Source organism: Thamnophis sirtalis, unplaced genomic scaffold, assembly GCF_051295495.1.
Source record: "Thamnophis sirtalis isolate CommonGarterSnake01/CBP01778 unplaced genomic scaffold, rThaSir2_p1.2 scaffold_10, whole genome shotgun sequence".
Lineage (NCBI taxonomy): Eukaryota > Metazoa > Chordata > Lepidosauria > Squamata > Natricidae > Thamnophis > Thamnophis sirtalis.
The window spans coordinates 40,070,568-40,098,143 of record NW_028261390.1 but is presented as its reverse complement, the minus strand read 5'-3'; the positions used below and the strand labels follow the sequence as shown (position 1 = coordinate 40,098,143).

At 36.8% G+C, this 27,576-nt stretch overlaps 1 protein-coding gene across 11 annotated transcripts in view; it reads left to right on the top strand.

The window, feature by feature from the left end:
* BLTP1 (bridge-like lipid transfer protein family member 1) overlaps positions 1-27,576 on the top strand; it is a 199,643-nt gene that overhangs the window by 156,071 nt on the left and 15,996 nt on the right. For 7 of the 11 annotated variants that reach the window (XM_087724418.1, XM_087724419.1, XM_087724423.1 and 4 more), the window contains 13 exons: positions 493-616; positions 1,164-1,273; positions 1,873-1,957; positions 5,581-5,643; positions 8,176-8,420; positions 12,053-12,268; positions 13,758-13,938; positions 15,189-15,363; positions 16,846-17,007; positions 17,094-17,233; positions 18,294-18,474; positions 19,476-19,670; positions 25,965-26,144. In XM_087724418.1, coding sequence (XP_087580544.1) covers positions 493-616; positions 1,164-1,273; positions 1,873-1,957; positions 5,581-5,643; positions 8,176-8,420; positions 12,053-12,268; positions 13,758-13,938; positions 15,189-15,363; positions 16,846-17,007; positions 17,094-17,233; positions 18,294-18,474; positions 19,476-19,670; positions 25,965-26,144 — 2,057 coding nt within the window. The remainder of the gene's footprint in view (positions 1-492; positions 617-1,163; positions 1,274-1,872; positions 1,958-5,580; positions 5,644-8,175; positions 8,421-12,052; positions 12,269-13,757; positions 13,939-15,188; positions 15,364-16,845; positions 17,008-17,093; positions 17,234-18,293; positions 18,475-19,475; positions 19,671-25,964; positions 26,145-27,576) is intronic. The other 4 variants (XM_087724425.1, XM_087724420.1, XM_087724421.1 and 1 more) reach the window with 3 other exon arrangements.

Sequence of the window (27,576 nt, the reverse complement as noted above, 5' to 3'; positions counted from 1 at the left end):
CTTCGAGAATCTGGGCCAGGAGTGGACAGGCACCAGTATTTATAACTTTGCTCTCAGTCTTGGACCAATCAGGCTAAGATAAAACCCACACGTGACCACTCCCTCCTCCCCTCCGAAAAGAGAAGTTCAGGTAACACCAACGTCCTTTTTCTTGTAGACGTTTCATTATCCTAAGTAGCTAACATCATCAGTGCTAATAAGGATAATGTTACTTAGTTAGTAGGGTAATGAAACATCTGCAAGAAAACATGCAAGCTCAGAGAGCATCAACGGCCCCTAATCACAGGTCATTATACATCCCTTAATTTACTTTGGCAAATATACTGCATTTCCTGGCAATAAGTCACCCAAAGTGCTTTGCATAATTGTTTTCCTTTATGGCCACCTTTCAAGATGAAGAGAAGACCTCAGCAAATAAGCCATCATTCTTAACAAATATTATTGCTATTGAATGATTGATTGTGGGATTTTATTTGTCAATCTTGTCTTTAGGAAACTGGGTGCAAGTGAAGGAACAATAAATCAAGAAATTCAACGATACCAACAATTAGAATCAGTAGCTGTCAATGACATTCGCCGAGATGTGCGTAAAAAGCTACGCAGATCAAGTATGAGGGTGAGCAATTTTAAAGCTCCTTTTCAGTCATATCAATTCTGTTTTCATAGTATTAAAAATAGATAGAACATTGTCACATATGCCAAAAACAAGATTTAAAGATACTTTTTTTGAGAGAGAGATATTGGTGGGATGTCATTCAGTACTGGGATTTTTCAAAAAACAAAGTTGAATTTAAATCCACTTCCATCTAACTTGAAATCTCCTTCTCCATCAATTCTTCATCAATCCTTCCTAACATCCTCTAAAGGCTTTTCAAAGGTAGCAAAATATTTCAAGGCGAGAAGCAAAAAGTTAATTCTATCAATTGCTGTCTGCTTGCACAGCATTTCGTTTATAGCTCCCAAGTCTCTAACCTGTTTACAGTATATACTATTTTTATAACTGCTTGGGGCTTTATGTTAGGTTCATAGACATCTAAGTCTGCTTGTTTGTGGATTGCAACTATTTAGTCTTGCGTGATCCTTAGTATTTTATTTGCCAAATTTCAGAATTATGCAAGAATACTGTCAGATTAAAATGTGAGAATATGTTTTGTACATCTCAGGCAGCATCTCTGAAAGATAAATGGGGCTTAGGATATAAACCCAGCTATAGTCGATCTAAAGGTATTTCAACTTCAGGAAGACCACCTCTGAAGAGAATGGACAGAACAAGGTAAGATGGGATAGGGATCATTTGTAGATCAATAATATTTTGATTTTTGAGTATATGTAATGAAAAAACTTATAAAATAGTTGTTATGAAGACTGTGGCCAGTTGTAAGTCATGTACCGCAAGAAAGTAAGCTACATGCCCAGAATGTTTTATATCATCACATTGAGCCCTTGTGAGCCCAAAGGCTTATTAGAAATAATGATGAACCTTTGTTTTGCATCATGTCCTCTTTAATTATTTCTGTTTAATGTTATTTTTAATTTGTTAAAAGGTGAGGTTTCTGTTAGGCCCCATTGGAGGTACTTTCCTTGACTTTGCCAGCGATAGAGATAACAGTGATTTGAAATATATGCTAATATAATTAAAAGAGCCAGTGCCTTTAAACTACATGCTTTCTTTTTAGGTTTTTTAAAAATATTTGAACAGTTGCTTAAAGTGTGTTCAGGTTTACATGTATTTAATTTTTAATTTTACTCATTAGTATGACAATAGCTATAACAGAAATGTGGCATTTGGGGGGAATGGCAAAATATGTACTTCTAAAATATGAGTATTTATAAATATCATAATTTCTTGTTACTGTAATTTTATTGTACAAGGCTTGGGGAAAGTGAAGAAATTCCAGAAATTTGTGTTGAAGGGCCATCTGCTGGGTCCAGAGTAATTTTCAATCTACAAGATATGGTAAGGCAATCCCTAAGAAGTTCACTGAATGCTTGGGTAAACATGTATGCTATGATTATTTCTTTTTATTTGTGCCAGTGTCATATATTTATACACACACACACTCACACACACTGTAGAATTGGAAGATGCCTCTACGTCAGCGGGGTCAAACTTGATTTCATAGAGGGCTGCATCAGGATTGTGGTTACCTGCAGGGGGCTGAGTGGGCATGGCTTGGGCAGTTGTGGGTGGGTGGGTGGGTGTGGCCAGCTGATTGCCTGTGGTGGCCTGAGTGGAACTGGGAGGAGCCACTGTCTCCAGCAGAGTGGATGGGACCAAGGCAGGTGCTGGGGGCACCTGGCTGTGCTTGCTTCCTTGAGGCTGCTGCTGCTGCTGTGCTCAAACTCCTTGTCTGGACTTTGAAGAGGCTGAGGAGGAGACTCCTGCTGGAGAGATGGCTGCTGGAGTGGGCTGCTGCTGTTGGTGCTGCCGTTGTGAAGTGAGGCAGGTGGAGGAGCACGGGTGGTCTGGCTGTGGGGCCCTGAGGTGCACGGGTGCAGGGCTGCTTCTTGGGGACAGGGGCTCCCCGCCTTTCCCGTTCATCAGGGCTGTTGGAAGTGAGACATGCTCCCTGGAGGATGAGGTTGGATGGCGGGGGCCGAGTGCTCAGGAGGGAATGCAAAGTGCCTTTGTTTCTTGTGTGCTGCCTTCATGGCTGAGATTGAGCAGGCAGCCTCCTGGCATGTATAGAACGGATTGCATGCCTCCCCCCATGCCTTTGCCTCTGCCTGCTGCATGGACTGGGCCAGTGGTGATGGCGCTCGAACCCACCTGTGCTGCATGGGCTCCGGAGCCCCGGCTGCTTTTTGGGGATGAGGCTCCCTGCACTTCGTTTTTGCTGGGGCCATTGGGGGGGAGGGAGGCTCGTCCCACGTTTGTGGTGGAGCTGAAGGATGAGGTTGGTTGGCGAAGACTGAGCCTTGCAGCGGTACCAGCAGTATGCAGAGGCATGGGGGAGGCATGCAATTTGGCCCCGTGGGGTCAGCCATGTGGTCACCTGACTCATCCTAGCTGCAACGGCCTTGCTCAAGCGAAGACAGATGGTGGGCCGGAGCAAATGGGCAGACAGACAGCTGCCCGGTGCATCTGGCAAGCCAGATCACTGCCTCCCTTTGCCCCTCTGCATCTTCCTCTGCCTGCTGCTTGGAGGGCCAACCCAGTGGTCACAGTGCTCAGATCCACCTATGCTGCGTGGTCTGCGAAACCTCTTGTATGTGTGCTGGGGAGGGCTCGGCGGGGCAGAGGAGGCCAGTTCCTCGCCGTCTCTGGGGCAGTCCTATGGGCCAAATCTGAGCCCATGTCTGTTTTCAGGTCATCTACTCTTAAGTCCCTGCTTGAATTCACAATCTGCTAAAGCATTTTTGGCAAATATATATCTATCTATTTGAAAATCTATAGTGAAAGCTACATATTACTTAATGGAGCAGCCTACTCCACTAGGTGACCATTTTTACTGTCAGATACAGTTGCAAGAAAAAGTATGTGAAGCCCTTGGGATTACATGGAGTTTTGCATGAATTGGTCATAAAATGTGCTCTGAACTTCATCTAAGTCACAACAATAGACAAACACAGTCTGCTGAAAATAATACACAAACATTAGATGTTGCCATGGTTTAATTGTACATAACATGTAAACATTCACAGTGCAGGGAGGAAAAAGTATGTGAGCCCCTAGCCTAATGACGTCTCCAAGAGCTAATTGGAGCCAGGAGTGAGTCAACCTTGACTCCAATCAGTGTGATGATATTGGATGTGTTGCTGACAACTGTTCTGCCCTTTAAAAAAACACACCTGTTGTGGGTTTACTGGTTTCAAGAAGCACTCTCTGATGTGAACCATGCCTCGCAGAAAAGAGCTCTCAGAAGACCTATGATCAACAATTGTTGACTTGCATGAAGCTGGAAAGGGTTACAAAAGTATCTCCAAAAGCCTTGATGTTCATGTGTCCACGGTAAGGCAGACTGTCTACAAATGGAGAAAGTTTAGCACTCTTGCTACTCTCCCTAGGTGTGGTCATCCTGTAAAAATGACTGCAAGAGCACAGTGCAGAATGCTTTATGAGGTAAAGAAGAATCTTAGAATGTCAGCTAAAGACCTACAGAAATCTCTGGCACATGCTAACATTTTTGTTGACACATCTACAATAAGGAAAACATTAAACAAGAATGGAGTACATGGGAGGACACCACAGAGGAAGCCATTGCTGTCCAAAAAAAATATATTGCAGCACGTTTGAAGTTTGCAAAAGAGCACCTGGATGTTCCACAGCACTACTGGCAAAATATACTGTGGGCAGATGAAACCAAAATTGAGTTGTTTGGGAAAAACACACAATACTATGTGTGGAGAAAAAAAGGCACAGCACACCAACATCAAAACCTCATCCCCACTGTAAAACATGGCGGAGGGAGCATCATGGTTTGGGGCTGCTTTGCTGCCTCAGGGCCTGGACGGATTGTTGTCATTGATGGGAAAATGAATTCCAGAGTTTATCAAGACATTTTGCAGGAAAACATACGACCATCTGTCTGCCAACTGAAGCTCCGCAGGGATGGGTGATGCAACAGGACAATGACCCAAAGCATACAAGTAAGTCAACACAAAAATGGCTTCAACAGCACAGAATACGCCCTCTGGAGTGGCCCAGTCAGAATCCTGACCTCAACCCGATTGAAATGCTGTGGCATGCCCTTAAGAGAGTGATTCACACCAGACATCCCAAGAATATTGCTACACTGAAATAGTTTTGTGACAAGGAGTGGTCCACAATTACTCCAGATCGTTGTGCAGATCTGATCTGCAACTACAAGAAACATTTGGTTGAGGTTATTGCTGCCAAAGGAGGGTCAACCAGTTATTAAGACCAAGGATTCACATACTTTTTCCTCCCTGCACTGTGAATGTTTACATGTTATGTGCAATTAAACCATGGCAACATCTAATGTTTGTGTAGTATTATTTTCAGCAGACTGTGTTTTTCTAATGTGAGTTAGATGAAGTTCAGAGCACATTTTATGACCAATTCATACAAAACTCCACATAATCCCAAGGGGTTCACATACTTTTTCTTGCAACTGTAATTCATTTCAATATCTAATTGAATCTCCTTACCTGTAGTTTAAGCTCATTAATTGTAGTCCATCCCTCACGTTAATGGAGAACAAAACTAGTTCTGTAGAACAACCCTTTAGCTATATGAAGACTGCTGTTCTGTCCTTTGTTAGCTTCTGCTTTGCAAGCTAAACATACTCTCATGGGACTTCATTATGTTGTAGCCTTTGCTGTAATTTCACTCTCGTTCATTAATATTTTTAATATGTCAGTGTGACTTACCAGAATCTTTGGATCCTTGTCACATCTACTACTTCTGAGTCAGGACTCACCCATCCTGCACTTGTGTCTTTCTATTCACTTTTTAAATGTTAGCTGCAGCAAATTTGGTATTCCTGGATTAAAGGAAAGATTTATAGGAATATCCAATACCTTAATCTAGGTCTTTAGTAAAAATATTGAAACAGCAGAGCCCAGGATTATATACTGTGTTGTTTTAATAATTTCTCTTTTTCATTTTTAATTAAGTTGAATGGAACAGGTTTGGGGATTGCACAACAATCCAGCTATCCAGGGGAAGGGTATTTTCAGGTATTTGTAAAATCAATAGGTATACTAATTAACTGCATGGAAAATCTGCTTCATTTATCATATCTGCCAGCTAAGCAGAGCACATTATAATACCGTAGTCACAACTGGAAGTATTATAATAATTCAGTATTACTTGTTATTTTGGAGTGAGAGTATTCATCAGTGTACTGAGGGAATACCCCTGGGCACCTTGATAAGTACTCTCAACCCCAAACTATTTTTAACAGATTTTGAATGATAAAACTTTTACACCAAAAACAAATATCTTGTAGAATGAAGCTCATAGGGAACTTTGCAAAATAATTTTAAAAATTGATATATTACTGGCTAGCCATTTTGGTTGATACAACTACTGATAATTCAATAGTAGATGTTACTCACTTTATGCTTTTTAATTGAATTGTCCAGGAATATAAATACAACGAAAAGGGTATTACTGAAATGAATTCCTTCCAATTATGAAATTAATTTTAAAATAATTTGGTTGAATCCCGATGTAATGAGCTGACACTACATTAAGACACTGTTAATTAAATTACACATGGCTTATATTCCCTACCCTAGTATACTTGGAACAAAGTCCATCTAATTTAGTCTGTGTCGAGCACAGTTCTTTTATCAAATACTCTTGCCCTATACTGTTAGGAAGAGGGGAATTCAGAATATTTGATTACTTGCTTTGAACCTGAATCACGTATTTTATAGAAATCTAAGAATACCATATTTCTTGAGAAATAATGACTTTCTTCTCCCAAATACTTTCCTGTGCGTTAGAGAGAAGTAACAAAAGATGTGTTAATGAGTGAAAATATAAGCCATTGATGATGCAAATTGTGACAATTATCTTTGAAATATAAATGAATTAATAATCCTTGGGAGAGGCCTGCTATCCTAAATAAGTTAAGATTTTCCTAAAGATACCATTGAATTAACTCTTCTCCCACCTTTAACCAATATTATTCCTCATTTTCCTCACTGTCCCTACCTACCAAGGTTACCTCTTTCCATTAACCTACCTCTAGTGATCTTTTTCTTCATAGTTACTGTTTCTGATGAAAAGAGGATAGGATAATGTTTTTGTATGTAGTATGTTTCTCTGTATAGAGAGGGTGAATGTATGTGTGAAACCATAGATGCTATCAGCCTTAGATTATACATCATTTTAAACAGTAGCTTCAGTAAATTTTCTTCTTTGTGCTGGCCCCACCCAGTTATGGTTGGTGACTGCCAACAGAAGGCTCTGTGTGTGTGTGTGTGTGTGTGTGTGTGTGTTTGTGTGTGTGTGTGTGTGTGTGTAGACACAGACAAATATGTCATGTTTACATATTTATTGGATGGGGAACTCCAGGTTTTGATTTCAGCTGCAGTGAACATAAATATTTGTTTCTGTGTGTATGCACATGCACATGTGCACATGCATGCATGCACGCACAAACACAAAATGCAAATAAAAGTTTGGAACACAGATTTTAGCAGCATGACTCAGATATATTAATAATATTTTATATATGAAGAACTAGCTCCCAAATAAAGCTTTAATATTTATAAGAGCATTTTAGGAATCAAATCCTGTTACAGGTTTTTCTGTGCAGAAAAAAGGTATCTTAGTTACTTACTTGAGAGACCGCCTACTGCCAATTACCTCCACTCGACCAATTAGATCCCATAGATTAGGCCTCCTCCGAGTTCCATCAGCCGGTCAATGTCGACTGGCAACCACGCGGAGGAGAGCCTTCTCGGTGGCAGCTCCGACCCTATGGAACGAACTCCCCGTGGAGATTCGTACCCTCACCACCCTCCAGACCTTCCGCATAGCCCTTAAAACCTGGCTGTCTCGACAGGCCTGGGGCTAAAGACCTTAACCCCACCCGAATTGTATGAATGTTGTGCTTTTAACAATGTTTTGTCTTATGTGTTTAACTTGGTTTGTCCTCCCTCCCTTTGAACTGTGAGCGCCCTGAGTCCCCCCAGGGAAAAGGGCGGCATACAAATAAAATACCTATACCTATACCTATACTTGAAACCTGAAGATTTACATCTTAGCTTATTTAGAATCAAAACAACATTCCAAAAATTCCCTCAGAATATTACTATCTAAAAATCTAGCCTTTTAAATTAATCATATTTACTACTTTAAAATGAGATAATAGGTTGCATACTATGCCAGCATTTTGCATGAGCTTCCATTTTCTAATAATTTCTAGTACTTTCTCTTGTTAATTGGAGGCTTATAAGGTTCTTGCTTTTTTATGATTTAAAATGTTTATTTCAATTATTGTAGTAGGATATATTGCAATCTAAGCTGCTGCTATATCTAAATAAACATGCATTCACTTCCTTTTTCTGATATACTTCTTCAAGGCTAATCACTCATCTATTTTCAAAACATTTTTCATGGCTGACATCAGTTCTTTGGCCTGTACAAAATGAAACATTTACTGCTTTGTCTTTAAGAATCTGATTTTTCCTCCCCACTCCTTGAGATAGTTGGTAGCTATAACGTGAATATTTTTTTTGTCTCTTTGTAATCAGTTTCCAGAGGAGACAGAATTGGATCTTTTGTCAGTAACTATTGATGGTCTATCCCATAACTCATACACTAGTGAAGGATCAGGCTCAGTATTCAATTCACCCCAAACTCCAGCTGTCTTCTCACCAAGCATTCCTTTCCAGCCTGAAGAAGGAAGACGAGATGACAGCTTGTCTTCATCAAGTGAAGATTCAGAAAAAGAGGAAGATCATGAGAGAGAGAGACCATATGTTTATCGGAAAGCACTGTGAGCATATTTGTAAAAACTGAATATTCATTTCATATAACCACTCTGAATATGTGTATATTGATGAATATAAAAAACCATCCAGCTTTATACAATATTTGGTCTGAACTCTTTATGTTATGCTGATGTTATTAACTATTTAATTTTTAAAATATTTAATCTGTTCTGATAATTTAGCTAGCAGAGCTTACAAAAAACACTAAATGCAACTGCCTGTGGCAGAAAATAACCATGACTCTTGGAAATGACTATCTTGTAACTCAATATTTGACACATCTTTGGGTGTTTAGGATGTCAAGTTCAAACCGCGACTGTGTGAAGCAGCCTGAGAAATTCCTTTCTATTTAAATATAATGGCAGATAGCTAGTGCATTACAGATCTGATTTGAATGCAATTAATAAATTATTCATAATTTTCATATAAAAATTTGTTCTATATCTCATTAAACAACAATATAACATCAACATTTTAGGAACTCAGCATTTTCATTTGCCCTTCCTGTTCTGTTTTTTAGCTGTAAAAATGTAGCATTTGTTGGGAATTTGATAGTTACTTTGAATAGGATGAGTGTCCGGAACATTTCTTAAAACATTATATCCTGCTGTAGTAACATTTAATCAGAGCTGCTTTTTTGGTTGCATAAATATTTTTTTAGCATACGTTTAAACTAAATAGTATAAGAACACTGAATAAATTACATCTTTTAAATTATTTTAAAGTAGCTATTTTGACTATTTTTGGTTTCCTCCCATGATCCATGAAGAGGGAAAAACCCCCACTGAAGATTACTTATATATTTGTGGATTTTGTTCTCAAAGACTAAACGTAGTTTAGTGAGAAAATGAGATGGATATCTATCTCCTCTTTCCTCATTTAACGGACCTGCCCAATCACAGAACCTTCATACCAATTTCAAAAAAAAAAAATTAGTTATCTCAGACAGTTTAACTATTTTTTAAAGAATTTTTTTAAATTTTTGAATAAACACAAACAGACAAAACACACACACACACACACACAAACCACAAAACCATCTTCTGTTACAAATTGTAGAAAGTGTGTCGATTGGTTACAAAAACTTCCGTGCATCCCTTCCACAGTCATCACCTACAATTCATATCAAATCATATATTTTAAATCAAGTATATTTATATATATAATTATCATCATACCTCAACTGTCATTTGACTATAATTGTTTTTACGTCCTTTTATATAAAATTTTCCAAATTTAAAACAAAACCACATAATAGCATTCCATTAGCTCTTCCCAATATCATCCAGTAACATTACATCTTTATAACATGTTCTATATAAAAATTGGTTATATTTAATAACAGAGTTGCTAAACCTCCTTTCGTAATCACCATATCAAATTTCCTGTTATCATATATATATATATATATATATATATATATATATATATATATATATATATATATATATATATATATATATATATATGTTCGATTCCCAGCAAGGGTATGGCTAGCTGATGAGAGCTAAATAGCTTGAAATAGATCTATGTTAGTCTCCCTTTCTTTATTTATCAGCACAAATATAACATTATATATATATATATATATATATATATATATATATATATATATATATATATATATATATATATATATATATATATATATATACACACACATATACATACACACACACACACATATATATATACATACATATATATATATGCATTATCAATCAATTATTTAACTGTATCATTATCACTTCATTTTATACATAATGCTCCAAATTTAACTAAATTTGACTTAATTACATTACATCTTTATAACATGTTCTAATTAAAAATTGGTTATATTTAATAACAGAGTTGCTAAACCTCCTTTCGTAGTCACCATTTGCAATTTATATCAAATTTCCTCTTATCAAACCAATACATATATATGCATTTTTATCCTTATCAATCATTTAACTGTATCCATTATCACTTCATTTTATACATAATGCTCTAAATTTAGCTAAATTTGACTTAATTTTTTATTATAAGTTTTCATTACATCAACTTGTGACTTTCCAATAATAGTGCAGTCTTATGTCTCTTGCCATTTGTGGCATTAGTATTCTGGTTATTTTCTTAGTAAGTTTTGTATGGACTTCTCTTCGCAACTTATTGCTTATTGCATATCTTGTATAAGCTCGAAACCCTCCATCTGCTTTTCGATCAGCTTATCTTTGGTTATCACTAGTGCTTCTAACAAAATTTCTCTCCTTAGTTCCATCAATTCTTCTCTCTTTTCTTCTTCTATACTTTGAGATCTGGGGTAGAGCTCCAGTCCATTTATCTCCCCTTTCCATATTCCACTCTTTCCATTTCCAACCACGCCTCAGTTCACTTTCAATATCAACAATTTTCTTGTCTCTTTGTTTATTTTTTCCTTCAGTTTTTAGAACTCTATCCTCCACTTTCTTCATTTGATGAACATCCTCAATTTTTGCATCAATTTTTGCTGTTCTAGGATCTATGTTCTCCAATCTCTTCTCAATTCTCTCTGTTACTTCTAATAATTTTTGAATTTCAAACATAATCTTTTGCAATGTTAAGGTTTCTTTTTCATGTTGCGCCATTCTTCCAACTTGTAAACACTGCCACTCTGGCATTCATTTTTTTTATTAAATTTAAAGCAAGTTCATTTATAATCTTTCAAGACAAGGCTTTGTTTTCACTCCACTCCAGCTGCCAATGAAGCTCCCAAAAAGCATCTCTATAAACAACCCATGCTCTTCACACTATCACTCTCCATAAACAAGCTGAGGAACCTTGAAATGCAAAATCAAATGATCAAAGAGAAAAAAAAATAGACAATATTTCCAAGCTTTCCAAACCTCCAAGTGGCAGTGTTACTTCCTTTCCCTCTGTTATTATAGCCCTCTTTGTATTCCTTTTATATCTTCTTTATATTCCAGGCTTAAAGAAAACAAAATTCTTAAATGGAGCCAAAAAAAAAAAAAAAACCCATCTAATCCAACATTATAAAAATAAGGAAAAAGATTTTAATCCATAGGTATAAAAAAAGAATATAAAAAGTAGTAGAAGAAAAACTAATCCATTCAATTTAAAGAATAGGAAACATTTGCAAACGTTTCATCCGTAAAAGAAATAACACACTGTCTAATGTAGCTTAATTTCGCTTCTTGTTCTCTTCTGTTTTCAAATTTAATTAAGCTTTAATTTTTTGGGGGGTGGATAGTTTCTTCTATAATAATAAGATTTCCTCACCAGATGGACACACTTTCTTTTTCCGTTTTCCTCCCGTTCCGGAGCTGTCCCAACTTCAGCAGCTTCAATGGCTGTGCTTCTGTCACTGGCAAAAAAAGATTCTCCTGGATCAATCAGGGACTTTGCAGTGTCCCTGAGATCAGCAGAACATACTCTTCCCTATCACTGTCTCTTTGGGTCCAAAAGTATCAACTTTTGTATCTTGGAGCTCCAAGATCGCATGTCGTGTCGTTGCAACATTAGCTCCTCCACTTTAGCTTAACTATTGAGTTCATCTACAGTGTTAAAAATATCAAGGGAAATATATTTTAACAAATTGGATGCAGTAAGATAAGTTTGTTAAATCTACGTTTTAAAATATTTTTTAAATATTTTGCAGGTCTGCTGCTCGTAAGAAAGCTACAGGTTTTGCTGCTGTTCACCAACTGTTTACTGAACGTTGGCCAACATCTCCAGCCAACAGAAGTGTAACTGGAACAACTACTGAGAGGAATATTGATTTTGAACTTGATGTGAGAGTTGAAATTGACTGTGGAAAGTGTGTACTTCATCCAACAACACTCCAGCAAGAACATGATGACATAAGCATAAGGAGGTAAAATCCTGCAAAAAGCTGAGCAGGTTTACCTAACTACCATATGTTTAGAGCAGTAGCCACATTTTTTATGTTGAAACTTGTATGAAATCTCTAGTGATACTGATCATCAATCAGTTGCAATATTCCATATAAAGACAATTTGACAACTTGAATAATGTCCTCTTTTTTGTGCCAAGAACTTTGTCATAAAATTGTGTAATTAAAACAGTCCATCTTAATTAAATTGCATATAAAATACTCATAACCGGGTATGGGACATATTTTGGAAAATGTTGGCTTATTAAATCTCATTTAATCAGCAATTAAGCAATTTGTATGACCTTTTACAGCATGACGTTATTATTGTTAATTCAATAAACATCCAGCATTTCTGGTTTTGTTATGAATGGAGGACTGAACATGGTGCCAGAGGAAAGAAATTGTTAAATGCAATTAAACACATTACAAATATGCAAGTAAAATAATGCACTTACAGAAATAGAAGAATTTGTTCCATTAAAAAAATAGGCTTGGCTACAAAATAGACTCTGATCATGGAAGAGATTCTCTTCTCCCACCTCCACATAACCTCTCATATTTGTTTTGGAAGATTCCCGATGATGTAGTGATGACTTTCTGAGGATTCTGGTAGACAGAAGAAGAATATTTTGCTGTTTTAAAAGTTTACTCATAGAAATCCGGAACAAATCCTTATTTCATCTTGTCTTATCTTTAAATTTCTTGGCTGCCCAACTCCAGGAGACTCTGAATAATGCACAAAACTAGAGAAAATATATAGCTAAACCCATTGAATCACAAGCCAGACTTTAATTATATTTGTGAAAGTTGAGAGTGTTTCTCAGGACAAGCGTGTCATTAACAACCAACAGCTATCCAGTTCAAGACTAAAACTGCAGAGTAAAAAGTCTATTAAGTAGTGAGAAGTAGTGAGCAGTGGAAGAAAGAAGTGTTGTAATTTTTTTAAAAGTGTATATAAAAATTGAATTGGACTGTTGATAGAAGCTTTAGTGGCTTCTTCCTAGTTCCCCATTTGGGCATCATTTAAGGTGCTTCTGGGTTGAAAGGATTAGCTGGTGACATCATTGTTTCCCAGGGGGAGGGGTTTATGCCTACAGGCATCCTCTCATATTTCCATCAAGGAGCTGGAGCAAATGACAGGAGTTCACCCTGCCACGTAGCAGCACTTAGGTTTCACTTGGGCTCGCTAACCTCCAACCCAGGCTCCTAACCAATTGATCTACTACGTTCCCTTCTTCCTAGTTGATAAAGATTCTTTCCTACTATGCTGTGTGCCTGACAACCTTAAGCCAAATGTAAGCTAGAGCATAATCAAGTCATGTCAAATATTTCTGTTCTCAGTTCTCTGAGATATTATCAGTGAGTTTAACTAACAATGACTATTTAGAGATTTTGAAATGACTTAATATTGCCTTTATGTCCAGGGTAATTAAATAATGACTATGTTTATTTATATATATATATTTAGGACCTATGATCGCAGTTCCCGAAGTTTAGATCAAGACTCTCCCTCTAAAAAAAGGAAATTTCAAACTAACTATGCATCAACTACCCACTTACTTGCTGGAAAGAAAGTACCAGCATCTCTTCAAACAAAGTCTACTGATGTGGAAACAACAATATTTTACATTCCTGGTGTAGATGTTAAGGTAGAAAATAAAAACTTTGTCATTTGCTCCATATAGTGTGATAAAATAGAATTGTAGTTTCACATTACTTTCCTGAGCCTGTCATGTAATGTAGTTATTGCTTTGAAACATGTAAATACGCTAGGAAATGCCTGTGTTACTTCAGATAAGCATTAATGCCTTTATCCCTGGAAATACTAGTAAGATTGGATGAGTAATTATTTGAAGAATGTTTGAGGTAAATCAATGTGCCACATTGCCAATTCAAGAGATCAGTGGCACTGTCAGTCACACAAGTTACTAATGTTTCCTGCAATAATTGTTATCCTTTTCTCTGTATCACTTCTTATTTACCTCTATATTGGATATAGTATCATTCTTGTACATACGTGCTACATCCACTTTGGATGTGTAGCACATCCAATCAGTGGCACACTGATTTACCTCAAACTGATGCTTTAAATACACTGCCAAATCAAATGTATTTGCATACATAATCCTATCTGAATAGGATTTCAGATAGTGAGACATCAGGAATTTTGTGGCAGCAGGGTTTTGAAGAAAAGAGAAAGAAAAATGAGGCATTTGGTACAGTAGTAAAAAGGGCTGACAAACATTGCATATGTTTAGAAAACTTTAAAGCTTTTTCCTTGGCAATTAAAGGCTAGGAAAAAGAAATGGGAGTGTGACAAGTGGGGCATATTTTGCCAACAAGATCTACATTTTAAAAGTGATTCATGTTATTAAGTTGCTGATGGAGAAGATAAACATTCATTTTCAGAGAGGGTTTTTGCATCTAAATATATTTTGTTTTACAAGATATTCTTTCTTTGTCCTTAATATACATTTCACATTGAAAACATTCTTTTTGCTGTAGTACTATTGTTTTGAAATGGCAAAGATACTGGAATTCTTTTCAAAAACAATTTCAGGCATCATTTAACAACATTTACAAATAAAATAGATTAATTAAATCTAGTCAGATAGTTCTAAACATTTTATAACTTATTTAATACTGTAGTTCCACATAATAAGGAATACCTGTACATCAAATACTGGTCGGCTGTAATAATCTAACTTTCCAGAACATTTTTTTATCTAATTTAGCCCAACAAAATTTTGCCAGTCCCTATATTTTCCATTTCAGTTAAAGTGTTATTTGTCATTTATGCTCTTCTATTCTTTACACTGCTGCTTGCCCCCTCCCCCCCCCCCTGCAGCTTTGGCTATGCAGAAACCTATGGTTTTAATCTTATTTTGTCTTGTTTCAGCTACATTACAATTCTAAGATGTTAAAAACTGAGTCGCCAAATACATCTCGAGGCTCATCACTTCAAAGAACCTTTTCCAAAGAATCAAAGTTGTATAGTATGAAAGAAGTTATTCCTCCTACCCGTATCAAAGCTAAAACCTTACTAACTCCTCAACCTCCACCTATTCCATCAGGTAAACATTTCTCTTTTCATTGTTTGTATTTTAACTTTAGTAATCTTTTGCCATAGTGTAGAGGCCAATACTAAAATCAGTATTTGTAACAATAAACTATTCTATTTGATGATGTGATACATTTTTGGACATAATTTTTTATGTTTAATACTTCTGATTATTTTCTTATTAGTTTTTCTCTTTGTTAAAATTTACTTTATCAACTATTATAAATGGTTTCTGTTATATTCTTTAGTCTATCTTTGTGCTCACTATATTTGCTGCATTAATGTGTCAATGTTTGGGAAAACGAAGTAAAATTTGGACAATTTTCACAATTTCTAAATATGCTTGAAATCCATATGTGGAAGACAAGAAATCAGTGATCCTTAATGTAGAATGTTAAATAGAAATCCTTAATTTCAGAATTGTCTCTAAGCATATACACATTTTATAATACCTAAAAATTTGAATTCTGACTACATTTTATTGAAATTTGGATAATAGAGGAGCTATTTTAGGTAGTAGTTTGATATTTAAAAAATGGACTATATTTGCAAAGATTTCTTAGAAGCGTGCAACTAGTTTGATTTTTAAAAAATTGACTATATTTGCAAAGATTTCTTAGAAGCGTGCAACTCATACATCTTTCATCATTTTAGAAGGCTAAAGGGAATGGGAGTGATTTGCAAATCTTTTCCATTGCCATTCTTAATTCATGTTCCTTGAAACTGAAAAATGATGAATACCAGGAGTTGGACATGCCTTAATGTCTATTAAATTCTGAATTTAATATATGTTAATAATGGGGGGAAGTATTGACCATGAAGGGTTTTTTTTGCTTAGTATTAGAAAAGCAATAGCAATAGCAATAGCAGTTAGACTTATATACCGCTTCATAGGGCTTTCAGCCCTCTCTAAGGGGTTTACAGAGTCAGCATATTGCCACCAACAATCCGGGTCCTCATTTTACCCACCTCGGAAGGATGGAAGGCTGAGTCAACCTTGAGCCGGTGAGATTTGAACAGCCGAACTGCAGAACTGCAGTCAGCTGAAGTAGCCTGCAGTGCTGCATTTAACCACTGCGCCACCTCGGCTCTAAGCATTTGAATTACATGCTTATTTACAGGATACTTGGCATATGCTGAACATGTTCAGACAATGTGGCAAGACAGGCATGTGCTTTAGTTAGGAACATGTTGAATTGTATCTGCTGCTTTATGTCATGCATTCTTTTGAGCAGATCCTAATGCTGTAACTTGATATGTCACTTAAGACAAACCTTTTTATGGGATTATGGTTTACCAAAACAAACTCAAAAACCCAAGTTACAAAAATGGTGAGGATCTGTTGGATTAGCCAGAGATAAATTATTAACTTAAGCAAGGAATTGGGTTAAGGTAACCTCAACTTTGACCTATCATTAACTTTTCTTACTTTTTTATTTGTGTTCTATTTGTTGTTTGTGATGTGGTATTTCACTTCATTTTTTAATTATTTCAGCCAAAGCTAAAGGAAGTGGTGGTGTAAAAACAGCAAAATTGTATGCTTGGGTTGCACTTCAGTCTTTGCCTGAGGAAATGGTGATTAGCCCTTGCCTGTTGGACTTTCTAGAAAAGGCCCTTGAAACAATACCTATAACTCCAATAGAAAGGAATTATACAGGTATCATACTTTTCCACCATAATTTTTATAATCTAATTTTTATTTTTCGGAAGTTATATGTAAATCCCTTCCTTATTCTTTTAAAGCCATCAGTTCACAAGATGAAGATATTGGGCAATTTGATATGCAAGACCCTTTAGAAGAATCCACAGCTTCCTTAGTATCTTCATCAACATCAGCATATTCTTCTTTCCCTGTTGATGTAGTGGTATATGTAAGAGTTCAGGTGAGCATTGATGTCAGCTTATGTAATACCTTGAAGACTGTTGCAAATTGGTAGGACTTATTTGTACACAGATAAACATTTTGTTTTTCAAATGTTAAAACAATGAATTCCATTTTAAATTGGGACTTTTTTCGTTTATTCTAGTTTCTATTTCATCTTTATATGAGAAATACCATTGATACCATGTAAAGAAATGTACTCACTGTGTCTGTTCACTTATTTATTTATTTGTATTGCTCTTAGAGCATACTTTGCTTTAAATGTTGCACTGTCTAGTAATGAAAACTATGTTATTAATTTAGATATTGTATTCTAACTTTTTCCATGGAATCTAAAGCAACATTTGGTTTCACAACTTCATGAAAGTGGATTAAGCTAAGATCTTCCTATGGTTTGGCAGTGACTCTTGTAGCCAAATGTAAAATTGTACGTTGCTTGCTTGTATTCCAGACTCAGCAGTTTAATCAGATGGAACAAATTAATATTCATTGCTAAGATGTTTGCAGCTTATTGGCTCAAAGTACACAGGAGCCAGGAAATGTGAAACTAGGGCTCATGCTTTTATTAGGCAAGATGTACTAACTTCCATTTGATGTATTTAATTATATAGTTCTTCTCTACAATATACTCTTCTTGTGTTCCATATGTGGTTTTCTTCAGTGTCATACTCCTTAGAATTTCTTAACAAAGTTTTTATGATCCCCCCCCCCCCCAAAAAAAGTCTTGTTTTAAACATTCTGCGGAAGTAACACTATGTTACTTTTCTTATTTCCGACACTAGGTCATCATCTGAACACAATTATCTTCTACAACGTATATATTCTATAGATACTTTCTGGCTCTTCAGTTGTTCTTGAATTCCAATTTATAGTCTTATCAGCCCAGATCCAGGAATGAAGGATATTTAGAATTATATTAAATAACATCTAGATGGTCACACATTTATCTCTCGCATTAAAAAAATTAATAGTATTCCATCTTTAAAATTGTTCTGTTGCTCGTTCCTTTCTTGTCATTTCAATTCTCCATGTATGATAAACACTGTTTTTCTTTTCTTCAGCCTTCACAAATCAAGTTCAGCTGCTTACCTGTGTCACGGGTAGAATGCATGTTGAAACTTCCTTCCCTGGATCTTGTATTTTCTTCTAATCGAGTAGAATTAGAAACTTTAGGTTCAACTTGCCCTACAGAAAATTCTTTACAAAGTGGATCAAAGATGCCAGTTAAAACTATCTCACCAGGTAAAATCCATTTTTATTGAAAAGCAGGTTCAGTTCAGAAGGATGTATTCAGGCCTAATTTAAAATAAGAGTTTAATCCTGCGAAAATAAATTGTGGCTCTTCTGGTGCTCTCAAAAGACAGAAATTAAAACGTGTGCTTATAACCATGATTATGGCTTAACAAAACCATTGAATAGTATTAACTTTCATTTACGAGCAAATTAGAATTAAAATTTTTAAATTGCCTTGTTTTTCTAAATGATTAATACAAATTGTGATCTTTCAGACATAATTACTTGTTTTGTAAATAATGGTTTGGTCTGAGCTCCATTATCAACTTACCAAACTCCTTTTGAGCTTAGCCAAGTCTTACATTCTGGTCAATGATTATAATAATAAGCTAGACTATATTGTACTCCCCACTAATTAATTTAGTAGAAGGACAGTTGACACAGAAAAAAATCTTTCACATTTCAAATAATGTAGCATTTATCAGGCTGCAGAAAGAGACTTCTTTATCAGATCTTATAATGTGACCAGGATGAGAGAAAGCAGTTATTTAGATGCGTTGATTAAGTCATTCATGGAATGATGCTGAAAGCTTGTCCAATAACCAGTTTGGTCTAGTGGTTAAGACGTTAGGCTAGAAAGTGGAAGCTTATGAGTTCAAGTCCTGCCTTAGGCATGAAAGCCAGCTGGGTCATTTTGGGCTGGTTACTCAATCTCTCTCACCCCAAACCACCTCACAGGGTTTTTGTTGTGAGGGAAAAACAAGGAAGAAGATATGTTGGACATGTTCGCTGCCTTGAGTTATTTGTAAAATGATAAAGATGGGATAGAAATGAATAAATAAAAGAAATAAAAATAAATAATTTGTAAGAATGTTTTCAAAGGATTCAAGCTTATACTGCTATGAGTTGTCATCTCCAATAAGAGATGATTGTAAGAATCTCATCAAAATATGTTTTTATTTTCTTTCCAAGGAATGTACCTTTGCTGAGCTTTTCTTTTTCTGCTTTAGGTTCTTCTCTTGGATTAGGTAGCCCTTTTGGCAGAACACGGCATAGTAGCAGCCAATCAGATTTGACAGGTTCTAGCAGCAGCTCTTCAGGTTTGAGTTTCACAGCCTGCATGTCTGATTTCTCCCTTTATGTATTTCATCCGTATGGAGCAGGAAAGCAAAAAACCACTGTGGCTGGCTTATCTTCTGGAACAGGTAACAGAATATTGTAGTTCATAGAAATGTATTGGTGATTTTTTGACTTTTTAGATAAGCCTTTAAAAAGAAAATACAAAATCCCTTTAAAAATGACATTGTTCTAGTTTAACAGAAAGCAAATATTTAAATATGTATGAAGATATATTAAAAATACATTTTGCATTCATATCTCAGTACATCTATGCAATGGCATTTATACAGTAAATGCAGTAAAATTATTTGTTTATTTGTTTAGAAACAGTATTAAAATTATTACATGATATAGCAATAGCACTTAGATTTATATACCACTTTACAGTGCTTTACAGCCTTCTCTAAGCAGTTTACAGAGTCAGCATATTGCCCCCAACAATCTGGGTCTTCATTTTACCCACCTCGGAAGGATGGAAACTGCTTTGGTCGTGCTGATCGACGATCTCTGGTGAGCCAGGGATAGGGGTCACTCCTCTATCCTAGTGTTCCTTGACCTCTCAGCGGCCTTCGATACCATCGACCATGGTATCCTTCTACGACGGTTGCGGGAGGTGGGAGTGGGAAGCACCGTCCTTCGGTGGTTCTCCTCCTACCTCTCGGACAGGTTGCAGTCGGTGTTGGTCGGAGGGCAGAGGTCGACCCCTAGGCCCCTCAATTATGGGGTGCCGCAGGGTTCGGTCCTGTCCCCCCTCCTATTTAACATCTACATGAAGCCGCTGGGTGAGATCATACGCCGGCACGGGATTAAATACCATCAATACGTGGATGATACACAATTGTATCTGTCCGCCCCGTGCCAACTCGGTGAAGCGGTAGAAGTGATGTGCCAGTGCCTGGAGGCTGTTAGGGTCTGGATGGGGACGAACAAACTTGCACTCAATCCCGACAAGATTGAGTGGCTATTGATGCTCCCTCCCAAAGATGGTCCAGCTATTCCATCTCTTAGCATGGGGGGGGGGGTGAAATTATATGCCCCTCAGAGAGGGTTCGCAATTTGGGAGTCCTCCTGGATCCGCAGCTGACATTAGAACATCACTTGTCGGCTGTGACCAGGGGGGCCTTTGCCCAGGTTCGCCTGGTGCATCAATTGCGACCCTATCTGGACCGGGAGGCCCTTCAGATAGTCTCTCACGCCCTCGTCACCTCAAGACTGGATTACTGTAACGCGCTCTACATGGGGCTGCCGTTGAAGAGTGTTCGAAGACTCCAGTTAGTCCAGAATGCAGCTGCGCGAGCAATTGTGGGTGCACCTAGGTACACCCACGTTACACCTATCCTCCGCGAGCTGCACCGGCTTCCTATTGGTCTCCGGACACGCTTCAAGGTGCTAGTCATTACTTTTAAAGCCCTACATGGCATCGGACCTGGCTACCTGAGAGACCGCCTCCTGCCAATTACCTCCCAGAGACCTATTAGATCGCACAGATTAGGCCTCCTCCGGATTCCATCTGCTAGTCAATGTCAGCTGGCGACCCCCCAAGGGAGGGCCTTCTCTGTAGCTGCTCCGGCCCTCTGGAACGATCTCTCCGTCGAGATCCGGACCCTTACTACCCTTCCGGCTTTCCATAAAGCGACCAAGACCTGGCTGTTCCGGGAGGCCTGGGGCTGTTGAATTATCCAGCCTCATTCTAAGGTGTGAATGTTGTTGTAATTTTAAATTGTTGTTTTTATTTTTATATCCCCCTTCCCTTTTTATTGTAAGCCGCCTGGAGTCTTCCGAGAGTGGGCGGCATACAAAACCAATAAATAATAATAATAATAATAATAATAATAATAATAATAATAATAATAATAATAATGAACAACACCTGAAAACTACAGACCAATAACATGCTTGCCAACAACCTTCAAATTACTCACAGGCATTATTGCAGATAACATGATGGATTATTTGGAAACAAACAACATCTTGCCAGTAGAACAAAAAGGCAACAAAAGAAGGAGCAGGGGCACAAAAGATCAGCTTCTAATTGATAAAATGATATTAGAAAATTGTAAGAACAGAAAAACGAACTTGAATATGGTCTGGATTGATTACAAAAAGGCATTTGATTCACTGCCACATAGTTGGATCATAAAATGCTTAGAAACAACTGGCATTAGCAAAAATATTACATCCTTTACTGAAAAGGCGATGAAACAATGGAGAAATGAGTTGGCAGTAGGGAATGAGATCTATGGAATGGTTAATATAAAGCGAGGAATTTTCCAGGGTGATTCACTTTCACCTCTTCTCTTCATCATCGCAATGATCCCACTATCAGTAATCTTTAAAAAAATGAAATTAGGCTACCAAACAGCCAAAGAAGCTGAAAAAATTTCGCATTTACTATATATGGATGATTTGAAACTCTATGGAAAGTCAGAAATAGAAATCCAATCATTGACAAACACAGTCTGAGTATTCAGCACCGATATTTCAATGCAGTTTGGCATGGAAAAATGCGCCACTGTATCCATAAAAAGGGGCAAAATCACTGCATGTGAGGGAATTGAAATGCCCAATGGCCAATTAATTAAATGCAAAGAAAATGAAGCCTACAAATACTTAGGCATTCTGCAGTTGGATAACATCAAGCATGGAGAAGTAAAAACTATTGTCAGGCGAGACTACACCAACAGAGTTAGGAAAATTTTAAAATCTAAATTGAATGGTGGAAATACAATCAAGGCCATAAATACCTGGGCAATACCAGTTATAAGATACACAGCTGGTATAGTTAACTGGACACAAGCTGATTTGGACATTTTGGACCGAAAAACCAGGAAACTAATGACAATGCACTACAGTTTACATCCACGTGGTGATACTGATAGACTATATCTGCCCCGAAAATCAGGTGGCAGAGGATTATTACAAGTGAAGCAAACAGTTGAAGAAGAAAAACATGCACTGGCTGATTATTTAAAAGAAAGTCAAGAACATCTATTAATCGAAGTAAAGAAAAAAAATCTACTGAAGGCCCAACATACGAAACAAGAATACAGAAAAGATGTGATAAAATCAAGAATGAAGAGTTGGCAGAACAAAGCACTGCATGGCCAATTTCTGGAAAAAAAAAAAAGATAAAGTGGACAGTGAACAAACTTGGTTATGGTTAACAACAGGTACATTAAAGAAAGAAACAGAGTCACTAATCCTGGCTGCGTAAGAACAAGCTATCTGCACAAATGCCATTAAGGCCAAAATCGAAAAATCCTCTGATGATGCCAAATGCAGACTTTGCAAAGAAGCTGATGAAACTGTTGATCACATACTCAGCTGCTGTAAAAAAATCGCACAGACTGATTATAAACTGTGGCACAATTCAGTAGCGCAAATGATCCATTGGAATTTGTGCAAAAATTTTAATATTAAAACAGCAACAAACTGGTGGGAACATCAGCCTGAAAAAGTCACCGAAAATCAGATGGTCAAGATCTTGTGGGATTTCCATATACAAACGGACAAAATACTGGCGCATAATACACCAGACATCACACTGGTTGAGAAAAACAAGGTTACAATCATAGATATTGCAATACCAGGTGATAGCAGGGTCGCCGAGAAGGAACATGAAAAAATCGCAAAATACGGGAAGAAGGCGGGGCTTAGCAGTGAGAAGACGGAGTTTCAGGCTACTCCTGAAATTCCCCTATTCCGAAGGAATTTTGGACGGGTCGTCAGACCCTAGCTGTCCCGGAGAGACAGTGAAAGGTGAGGGGAGATCCAGTGACCTCAGAGACGTTCGCAAAGTCTCTGGGGGGCTTGGAATTAACCCCTCCTGCCAACTCCTTTCTGGATTAGCTGTATGCTAACCGAAACTGCAGGTTGCCCTTAAGAATGGTGAAAGTGGATTCAACTGGTAAGCTGATTTTATTACTCAAAGAGAGACGGTCCGCACTAAAATTTAAGCTAATTGAAACCAAAGAACAGAAGAATCTAGCGGCAAATTGGTTTTTTTTTTTTTTATGGATTTATGGCCGGTGGTTACCCTATTTCTTAAACGCTTTAAGGAATTCTTCAACATTCCCCCCTGACTCTTTCTAAGTGGGTTGTAAAACTAACCTACTACAAATTGGCCCTTCACGATCCGACACTTTTATTGCTTGGCTGTGTTGGTCTAAGATCAGATAAGATCGCACAGCTCCCAGCGTGTTTTTACTTGCAAATATCTTAGAGTCTCTAACTGCGTCACAACATGGCGTCGATCTATATTCCCAAGGGCTCATTTCAAATACTTTTTTCTGCATTTCAAAAGCTGTTTGATTCACAACAAAGATTTGAAAAAAAACTGGATTATTTGACATTAAAATATGAAGGAAAAGGTGAGAACGTTGAATGTTTGAATGTTCCTGAAATACAAATGAAAAATGTGAGAAATGACATCTGGTCTATCTCGGAGGAAGAAAGAAATGCAATGCTGGAAAGGGGGGCAGTACAGAAGATTCATTTTAAGAGACAGAGCGCAGGAGAAATGAGAAGTATTAAAAAATCTACACTTTATGAAACATCATTGGCAGATTTCTTAATTCCACCCTTGAGAATTAAAGTCAATTTGAAAAGTTTAACAAGCCTGGGACAACATTATTATCTCATCAGAGACATCCTGAGCAAAAAGGTGCAAAGATATCCCTGTTTGGACTTGCTTATAAAAACATTTGGTAAATCTATTCAACGAATGGCAATAGGACTGAGAAGGTTTTGTTATTGGAGAGACATAGGCTGACAGATGGAAGAATACAACTTAAAATTAGCTAAATCTAATTACACTTATTTGTAATAGATATAGCTGAATAATAATTGATATTGATAGTAATGTATATAATGTGGAGTTGATATGATAAATAATAATTGGGTATGAGAAAGGAAGGTTGGAAATACTTTTGGACTATATATAAAGGTTATTAATTACAATAATTATCACTATTAAAAAATAAAATAAAATATATACAGTGAAATGTTAATTAATATGGGGAAAATGTTATGATATACGATATAGCTACATAAAGAAGGGAGAATGATAATAAATTATACTGCATGGAAGATGGAATTTTTGTTATTAAATATTATGGATGTTCAGCTAAAATAGGATCTGAGGATTTGATGTTAATAGAGGATTTTACAAACAAGTAAATGAAATGTCAGCATGTGGTTATGGATTAACTCTTTGGCATAGTTAAGGTTGAAGGATGTTTAAATAACTGTAGTTAACTAAAAGTGGAGGTATAATGATGTCAATATGGTAAACATTTGAGTTAAGATATTTGAATTAATATGAATTAATGGAAGAGATGCACCAAAACATGTTGTAACCAGCTGATATACTTTTTTTTTATAATATATACCTGTATTCTTTTTTTTCTTTCTTTCTTTTTTTTTTTTTTTTGCTTTTTGTTTTTTCTTCCCTGCCTTGTTTTTTGTTCTTTTTGTCTTTTTTTTTTCTTTCTTTTTTTTTTTTTGATTTTTTCTTTTCCCACTGGTGTGGGCATGTATTAAGAGTATTATTATTATCAATATTTTTAAATAATAATTACAGTCAAATGAAAATGGATATATGATGATGGTGATATGTATGAATATCTGAGTTAAAATGCCTGAGTTAACATGAGTTATGTTTGTTGACTGTGGAGATGTACGAAAGTTTATTTGTGACCGACTGATACACTTTCTATAGCATGTAAAGAAAGATGTTGTACTTGTTTTAAATTAAAATAATAAAAAAATTCAATTAAAAAAAAAAAAAGAAAAAATCGCAAAATACCAGGACTTAAAAATCGAAATTCAACGACTATGGCACAAACCAGCAGTGGTAATTCCAGTGGTAATTGGCACACTGGGTGCTATTCCAAAAGCACTGGAATTACATTTAAAACAGTTAAAAATTGACAAAATCACCATCAGTCAAATGCAAAAAGCCGCACTGCTTGGATCTGCACGCATATTACGAAAATACGTTACGACATCCTAGGCCCCTGGGTGGGGCCCGACTAGTAACCAATGCCAAATCTGGCAAAACAACTGGCCGCTGTGATACAATTGTATAATAATAATAATAATGGAAGGCTGAGTCAACCTTGAGCCTGATGAGATTTGAACTGCAAAATTGCAGGCAGCCAGCAGTCAGTAGAAGTAGCCTGCAGTACTGCACTCTGACCACTGCGCCACCACGGCTCAAAATAGCATATAGCAACCAATAATTTATTAACCATATTTTATACCAGCCAAAGTTTACACACACTTTTGTGCAAAGCTCAATATCTGCAGACATTATGTGAGAATAGGTTTCATCCGTTTAGATTAAGCCAAAAAAGTATTTATGTTTTTCATGATTTCAGGGACTATAGATGAAGAACCTTCATCAGTTACTGGTCGCAAGGATTCATTGAGCATCAACCTTGAGTTTGTAAAAGTTAGCCTATCAAGAATAAGGCGTTCAGGAGGTGCTACCTTTTTTGAAAGTCTCTCTGCAAGCAAATCTGCCAACAAGATGGAGACTACATTAATAAACATATCTGGTATTTATCAAACCTATGGAATAAATTTAGTGCAACATAGAAAATACTACTGCATTACATGTAACAGTATCAAACTTGCCATTTTTTTCCTGTGATACTGTAAGTCGGACTTGTAGGTCTTTTGAATAGATGTTGCATAATTGCATTTTAAGCTATTAATAAAACTTTATATATTTTCTCCTCGACGTTTCATTAAACAAAAGATCTTTCTTGACCTTGTCATAGCTCTTTACAGTTAATATGTAGATAATTCTTGATTAACGTCCCCTCATTCAGTGACATATCAAAGGTACAACAGCGCTGAATGAGGAGGACTTACAGCAAGTCCTTACAGTTGTGACCAGCACAAATTCCTGCAGTCACAGGATTAAATTTTTTTCCCCAAATTTTTTATTTTCATTTTCATACACTCACATGTATACTGTACATAGCCAGCACCATACAGCATTAAACAGTAATTGCATCAATTCCTCTTGTCAACAAGGCCCCAGAAAATAGAAACCCAATATAACTCTTCCGCTTTCCATACACCTCTTTCTTCCACCACCCACCAACTTTCTATCTTCCCTCCATCATCCCCCTCTACCCTACTTCCCCTCCCACTCTACCACTCCTCTCTCCACATCCACTCCCCCCCTTCCTTCTCACCTTTCCCTCCCACCCTCTCTCCCATCCCTTCTGCCCATCTTCTTTCCCACTCCTCCTCTCCTTGGTGTATTTCCGCTACATGTCAATATACTTGGCCTATCCTGTTTTTAAAGAAAAATTAAAAAGAACAGTATGCATGTGAAGTCACATTACATTGAGATAACACATCTTATCTAACCTAATATATATCCCTCCCTCCCCCCACCCTCCCCCCGACCCCCCACATCCTTCCCCCCCCCCCGACTTCCCAGAACCCATACACGGTATAGATTTTTAACAAACATAGTCTAAAATATATTGAGAAGAAAAGAATAAGAAATTAATAACATCTCTACATTGAGCTTAGCTCCTTCTTGCTAAGCTAACTTTAAACAATTTAAATCATTCCTAATCTTAAGCATTGGCTATCTGGAATTTCTTAGTCCCGTATTTATTTTGTATATAATCAATCCATTTTTTCCAGTCTCGTTTATATCTCTCATTTGAGTGGTCTTTAAGATATGCAGATATTTTAGCCATCTCGGCTAAATTTGTAACTTTCAATGTCCATTCTTGAATTGTAGGCAAGTCTTCCTTCCTTCTCCCAATATTGCACCACCAACAGTCTTGCTGCCGTTATTAAGTGCAAAGTCAAGTTAATCTCTACCACTGTAAAGTCAGTACTTATACCTAACAAAAATAACTGAGGAGTAAACTTTATCCTTCTTTTAAAAATATTTTGCATAATCCACCATATTTTTTATCCAAAATGCCTTAACCTTTTGGCAAGTCCACCATATATGGA